The sequence below is a fragment of the Nelumbo nucifera genome, chromosome 3 (genome assembly GCF_055504915.1).
Source record: "Nelumbo nucifera cultivar China Antique chromosome 3, China Antique-T2T, whole genome shotgun sequence".
Taxonomy (NCBI): Eukaryota; Viridiplantae; Streptophyta; class Magnoliopsida; order Proteales; family Nelumbonaceae; genus Nelumbo; species Nelumbo nucifera.
Genome location: NC_142651.1, coordinates 54331245 through 54339127, shown reverse-complemented (window position 1 = coordinate 54339127; position 7883 = coordinate 54331245). Strand labels below are relative to the sequence as shown.

The 7883-nt window shown below is 36.4% G+C and overlaps 1 protein-coding gene across 1 annotated transcript; it reads left to right on the top strand.

Annotated features, from left to right (window-relative positions):
• The first annotated feature begins 324 nt into the window (after nucleotides 1-324).
• LOC104601024 (protein unc-13 homolog) lies at nucleotides 325-7883 on the top strand. Its single transcript, XM_010264206.2, has 5 exons — nucleotides 325-1071; nucleotides 4542-5423; nucleotides 5554-6009; nucleotides 6248-6434; nucleotides 6728-7883. The coding sequence occupies exons 1-5, from the start codon at nucleotides 508-510 to the stop codon at nucleotides 7708-7710; spliced, it is 3072 nt and encodes a 1023-aa protein (XP_010262508.1). The 5' UTR covers nucleotides 325-507; the 3' UTR covers nucleotides 7711-7883.

The window sequence follows — 7883 nt, the reverse complement described above, 5'->3', positions numbered from 1 at the left end:
TACAACGACTACATTTAATCACCCTACGTGCATGTAGATTTATGTCCATGCATTCAACGTGGAAAACCTTGAATCACGGCCTTGATGTACTGCTGTGACGGCCACAGAAATGCATCTAAGGGTTAGAGACATGAAGCAAAGTAAAGCTAGTTGCAGACAAATATATTATATAAATATAGGCAATACATTAAATTAATTAAATTAAGCAATTCTAAATATAGACAGCCAACGTTTCTCTCTCCCTGATCTCCATTTTATCTCCTCTTTCGGGTTTCCTGACTTGTTGTTTTGTTTTCTCCACCTTCCTCGCTTCTCGTTTTCTTCGCATGATATCGCTGGCAAAACCAACGTCACCCATCCATCTCTGTGCCGATGATCACCCCTCCATCCTCACCTCTCGCGCCGGATATCTGATGACATTTCCTCGCCAGACTCTGACTCCCAACCCTTCCCCCCGGCGCCCTCCATTCCACCTCTCCAATCCCAATTCGGGATCAACCGTTCCACATGGTCCATCAACACACCCGCCGCGACTCCATTGGAGGCTCCTCGACGACTTCCCGATCAGAATACAACTTATCAGCAGAAGGCGATCTCGATTGGCCCTTCGGCAAAATTGAGGGGATCGACCGAGATGATTTGAGAGAGACGGCCTACGAGGTTTTCTTCACGGCATGCCGCTCGTCTCCAGGGTTCGGAGGGAAGAACCCATTAGCGTACTACTCGGCACATGATAACGAGGATGCCGGAGGCGGCGGTGGTGCTGGGACCAAACCTAATTGCCCAAGTTTGTCCGGAACCAGTAACACAAAGAGATTGCTTGGGTTGAAGTCGGTGAAGCGTCTTTCTTCGCAGAGGAAGACGGGTGGATCGAACCCGTCGTCACCGAAAGCTGGCGGCTCCCCACCTTCCAACACCAGGATGAACCATGGTTTTAATTTTAACACCGCGCCACCCATGAGGTCGAAGCGGCCGTTGACATCGGCGGAGATCATGAGGCACCAGATGGGGGTGTCGGAGCAGTGCGACAACAGGCTTAGAAAAACCCTCATGAGGACCCTCGTTGGCCAGGTATGTATGTGTTTACACTTGGATGGAGTGCTCTTTTCCTCCTGGAATCGCACTCACATGCACCTTCCGTGGTGATTCCGCCGTCCGCCGGTGCGCTCGGTTCAGGCTTTCAGGCTAAACGTTGTATCAAAAATCAAAATCAAACAACGTGAACAAGCTTTCCGGAAAATAAACAAACAACTATCACACCACCTTTTATGGCTTATTCTATTCCTCCATGGCTGGTAAACACCAAGGTAAAATGTCTAAAACATCTATTAGGATTTGGGAATGGCGGGGATTATATTCTGATATTCCCCCATCCATTTTGGATTAAATCCCCGATCCCGATCCCGATCCCTGACGGGATGGGTTCTCGTGGAGACCCGAAGCCTAAAAATTTTTTAATTTATATATATATATATATATATATATATATATAATATCATATATAATAATATATATTTAATATGAATGATATTTAATATATATAATTGGGGTCAGGGCGGGGTGGGGATCTCATTCCCCATCTCCGACCCCAACTTCAGTCAAGGATCGCTATTAAATTAATCCCTGTCCTCATTCCGCTAAAGCAATCTACATCCCGAAGTCGTGAACCTGTTGGGGATGGGGAAAATTGCCATCCTTATTTTTCATTTAATGTTGATTTATAGAAAATAATTATTGTTAATTTAATATGAACAAATATTTTTAATAAATTTAATTTTATTAATCATTTATAATAATTTTAATAACTGTTATTATTTTCATTATTTTTAAATGAAATTTTATTCGACATTAAAATTATGAATGGTGTCTAACAGTTTTAGACTCTCTTTAACAAAAATATCACTATTTTTGAATTTAGTCTCTTTCTATTATGAAGGTAGAAAACATAATTTGGGTTGTAACTTTTTACCTCTCATTAAGGCCTAAATTTAATGTATTAATGATTTAATTCCAAATTTCTTTCATTGAATCTTATATTTAAAGAATTTTTATTTTTATTTTATAGTATAGAGTTCTACTAATTTATAATAAAAGCTTCACTAATTAAACCCATAACCATTATTTTAACATTATAGAAACCTAAACCTATTTAAAATCCCAACTAATAAAAATAAAACTATTTTCCAATGATGTCATAATAAATGGATCAACCCATTATGTTATAATTAAATAAAAAATAAAATAGAGATTACATCATAGGTAGCACCCGAGCCTATCCACTTTTTATTCTTGAATCTAGGATCGCATTAGTAATTAGAAATTTAGAATCTCAAAAAGAATTTGACAACCTTCAACAAAAGTGCCTTGAGACTTGGAGATTACATCCCCCCAAACATTCTTAGTTCTTTTAGATGACACTTTAAAATGATTTTGTACATTTTCCCCATTTGGTTGATGGGCTAAAGTCCTTGAACTCTGATGCACCCTTTTCTTGAGAATCAATGGAATCAAAGTGGCATTAAAGCTTATTTAATTTCTAAAGCACCATTTGATTGAAAGTCCTCCATGACCTTCATAAATTCATTCTTGACTGCACTACAACAAATCTTATAAAACGCCATTGATGTAATGTTGAGTTCAAAAAATAGTTTTAACAAGTATATAGTATGCAGAAGGTCGACTAACTAAAAGTTCAGCCTAGGCAACCAACAACAATTTAGAGTTGAGAATATGGTATTAGGTCCTTAATTTAAAATGGATTTTTGGCTATGACATTCCTTGAATTTAAAAAAAAAAAAAGAAAAGTCACTTTAGACCCTAAAGAATTAAAAGGGCCATTTTCACCCTCCAACTACGATGGAAAGACCACTTTAAGGAATAAACAAACAACGTTAGAGATGCCATTGACAAATCCATTAGACAATAAATAAAATAATAAACACATGATTATGTGGTACTACTCAAGTTTTAAAAGAAAACTTTTGACCCTAAAGTTTGAAAAGCAATTAGATGTTGAAAAATAAATTTTATTAACCGTGAAGTAAAGGACATTATCAAGTTAGAGTTATTAAATTAACAACAGTTAATTTAATAGTAAATCATTAACAACAATTAAAAGTAAATTATTACTTAAACACTAACTTAATTACCTTAAGTAATATTAGTTAACAGTTACTTAATTTACCAAGTTAACGTAGCTAACTTAGTAACTAAATTTGCTTAGTTAAACAAATTCACTTAATTTCTTTAATTAATTTAATTACTTAATTAATAGTAACTTAATTTACTTAATTGACTTAATCAATTGGTTAATTTACATAGTTGGCTTACTTTTCTTAATTTTCTTAATTAGTGCAATTTATTTAAGTTGATTACTCTGTTTACTTAGCTTAACTTATTTAGTCAATTAACTTAATTGCATGGTTTTGAAATCATCATTGATCCAGGTGATTAAACTGCTTGACCCAAGAATCGATCAACTGTCTGATTCTATTTTATACTTGGTCTGGATTTTTTCAAAAAAAAAAAAAAAAAGCAAACCATGGCTTGGTCAGCAAACTGTTGATCTAAATGGTTGAGCTGCTCTCGGTTTTCAAATCATCATTGACCTAGATGGTTGGACCATTCAGCCCAAGAATCGGTCAGGAGACTAGTTACAGCACTACCCCAAACTACTCTTTGGCAAAATACCATTGCATTGGTTAATGGCCTGCTGACCTAGGCGGTCAAACCATCAGCAATTTTTTAAGTTGTTACAAGTTGATCCATTCAGACAAGAAGATTGAACCGTTAGAAACTAGTGACCAAAGTGGTTCAGTTTTCGAATCAGCTTTTAAAATATTGCTTAATTGTGTAAGTTTACTTATTTAGATTTTACTTAATTAACTTAGGTTATTTAATTAATTTAATTTACTTGTTCAATTGCTTAATTTACATAGTTGGTTAATTTACTTAGTTATCTTAATCAATGTAATTTATTTAATTTAGCTAATTAACTTCATACCATCATAGATCTTGAAGTAATTTACTTAGTAAAGTGGTTACTTTCAAACTTGATTAGTGCCACCTAAGAATGTTTTTATTATTTTATTCATTGTCTAACAGATCTATAAACTACGTCTTTACCATAATTTGTTTTTGCCTTAAAGTGGCCTTTTCATCATAGTTCAAGACGAAAATGGCCATTTTAATACTTTACTACAGTCTAAAGTGATTTTTTTTTTTTTTTTTTTTGCAAAATTCAAGGGTTGTAAGAGCCAAAAATCTAATTTAAATAGAAACACATTATCATAAGATTGCAATTCAAGCCTTTTAAGCTTTAATTAGGGGGAAAATAGATCATACTAAGTATATAATCAATACTAAAATGCTTCTCGAAGCTTCAATAATTTTCTAAGAGTATGCAGACAATTAGTGCTATATTGAGTTGTAGCATGTGACTCTGAGCATGCCCTTCCCTATGTTTTTTCCTATAGTGTATTTTCTTGATCAAATTTGATAGTTGCTAAACCAATTGTTATTATCTTATTTGTTTCCGACAGATGGGTAAGCGACCTGAGACAATCATTCTTCCTCTTGAGCTCCTTCGCCACCTAAAACCATCTGAATTCAATGATGCCCATGAATACCATCTTTGGCAAAGGCGTCAATTAAAAGTTCTTGAAGCAGGTCTCCTCCTTTATCCTGCAATCCCAATAGACCGATCAAACTCTTTTGCAATGCATCTCAGGGACATTATTCAAGAGAGTGAGATCAAACCTATTGACACTGGAAAGAACTCTGAAGCCATGAGAACATTATGCAATTGTGTTGTTTCATTGTCATGGAGGAGTGGTCATGGATTCCATGCAGATGCTTGTCATTGGGCAGATGGTTTTCCCATTAATGTCCACTTGTATCTTGCACTCCTCCACTCTATCTTTGACATGAAGGATGAGACATTAGTCCTTGATGAGGTTGATGAGCTACTTGAGCTCATAAAGAAGACATGGTCTACACTAGGAATTGACAAGTTAATACATAATGTATGTTTTACATGGGTCCTATTTCAGCAATATGTTACAACATCACAAACAGAACATGATCTGTTATGTGCTTCTCTTGCTATGTTGGCTGAAGTGACAAATGACGTTAAGATATTTGATAAAGAACTCATGCATGTTAAGATCTTGTCAGTAGCATTAACTTCAATGCAGGGTTGGTCAGAGAAGAGATTGCTTGATTATCATGAAAACTTTCAGAAAGAGACAAAGGGACTTATGGAAAACCTTCTCTCTGTTGCATTATCAACTACAAAGATATTGCAAGAAGACATTGCAAACCCTGAAGTAGAGACACCAAAGAAAGAGGATACTTCTATAAACTCTATGGGGAATAGGGTGGATTATTACATCAGGTCATCCCTAAGAAATGCTTTCACCAAGGTACACAGAACTAGAGTTTCTATCTAAATAGGACTTTAAAATTTAGTTTTAACTAGTTCAATACATATATAGTACTTAACTAACTAACATTTTTTCCTTTCTTTCACCTCTTTTTTGTAATGATCAAAAGATCTTAGAAAATGAGAATGCAAATAGCATGACTACTGAAGCAGAAGAAGATGCCACTGAAGCTATCCTTCAATTGGCCAAAGAAATAGAGGAATTAGCCATAAAAGAGAAGCAAACATTCAGTCCCATACTGAAGAAATGGTACCCTATTGCAGCTGGAGTTGCTGTAGTGACCCTACATAGTTGTTATGGAACTGTATTGAAACAATACATGTCTGGAGTTTCCAACCTCACAAATGAGGCCATTAGGGTCTTGCAAAGAGCAGGAAAGCTAGAGGATTTTTTGGTTCAAATGGTAGTTGAAGATTCTGTTGACTGTGAAGATGGGGGCAAATCTATGGTAAGGGAAATGACACCATATGAAGTTCACTCCACCATATTGAACCTCTTAAAAGGTTGGATTGATGAACGGTTGAAAATATTAAAGGAGTGTCTTGAGAAAGTCAAGGAAACTGAGGTAATTATCTTGCTATCTAACACAACACCATAGTAGTATTGAGCTAAAATGTTGAAAATCCTGTATTGCTTAGCTTCCTTTTGTCCAAACTAAAGAATCAAATTCATCTTATAAAAGAATTATAGTTGAACATGGAGACCTATTATTGCCCATATAATCTTTGTTAACTAATAACTCAGGACCAAATTTGATTTTGTTAGGTGTTGTGAGACTAATCAATTGTGATATTTTGTTTCAGACATGGAATCCAAAGTCCAAAACTGAGCCTTATGCGCATTCAGCCATTGAGCTGACAAATCTTGCCAAGGAAACTATAGAAAACTTCTTTGAGATCCCTGTTGAAATATCTAATGACTTAGTTCATGATCTAGCTAATGGCCTAGAATTGCTCTTTCAGGACTACACTTCTTTTGTTGCATCATGCGGTAAGTATCCCTTCCTATATCTACAAGAGTTTAAAATGGATGGTTAAGTTCTTATGTTTGCATATTTTTCTTACTAATCTCTAATCATACTTTGATGAATAGTAGTACATCTCTAGTTCTACTAGTGAGCAATGTATTAGCATTTCTCACAACTTATTACAAAGAGGGCACTTTGCTTTCCCTTGTTAAAGTGATGTTGGAGAAGCAACTACTTCATTGATATCTTATGAATTTTCCCATTTTTGAGGCAAAAGTTCAATAACAATTGTCTTTGTTTTTCCTTGTTTTCTTAGGATCAAAGCAGAACTACATCCCTTCATTGCCCCCTCTTACCAGATGCAGTCGAGACTCAAGGTTTCACAAGTTATGGATGATAGCAGCCCCTTGCAAAGCTGGAGTAGAAGCTTTTCAACCAGATGGATTCATAGATGGTCAAAACCCTCGGCCATCGACTAGTCGTGGGACACAACGCTTGTACATCCGCCTCAACACCTTGAACTACCTACTTACGCTCCTCCATTCCATTGACAAGATTCTCTCCCTCTCACCTCATACAACATCCCAATCACTCAACCGTGTTCCTAGCAATCGCCAAAGCTTTGACACATCATCACCTTCCTACTTTGATGCTGCTCGATCATCTATTCAAGAAGCCTGTCAACATGTCTCAGAGGTGGCTGCTTATCGTCTTATATTCCTAGACTCAAACTCTGTATTCTATGATAGCCTCTATGTGGGTGATGTTGCAAATGCTCGTATCCGTCCTGCATTGCGCATTCTCAAGCAGAACCTAACCCTCTTAGCTGCAATACTCATTGATCGAGCTCAACCTTTAGCAGTAAAAGAAGTAATGAAAGCTTCTTTTGAGGCCTACCTCATGGTATTACTTGCTGGGGGAAATAGTAGGGTCTTCACAAAGTCAGACCATGAAATGATTGAAGAGGATTTTGAGAGCCTCAAGCGTGTATTTGCCACATATGGAGAGGGATTAGTTGCTGAGGAGGTGGTGGAAAGGGAAGCAGAGGTAGTAGAAGGGGTGGTGGCACTGATGGGTCAATCCACAGAGCAAATAGTGGAGGACTTCAGCATTGTAGCATGTGAAGCAAGTGGGTTGACAGTTGCTGGTGTAGAGCAGCAACAGTTACCAATGCCCCCAACCACAGGAAAGTGGAATAGAACAGACCCAAATACAATCTTGAGGGTGTTATGCCATAGAAATGATAGTATAGCTAATCGCTTCTTAAAGAGGACATTTCAAATGGCAAAGAGAAAATGAAAAAAAGAGGATGATTGACAGAGTAACAAGTTCAATCACCTTCATTAGCACCACGTTATGTACCATTATCATATAGAATTTAGCTTTCACTCTATGTAAGAAAGAAGATGAAATAGAAGTGAGGCAAATGTATATACTATTTTAATTAGTTGACTACTTCTCATATTTTAAAA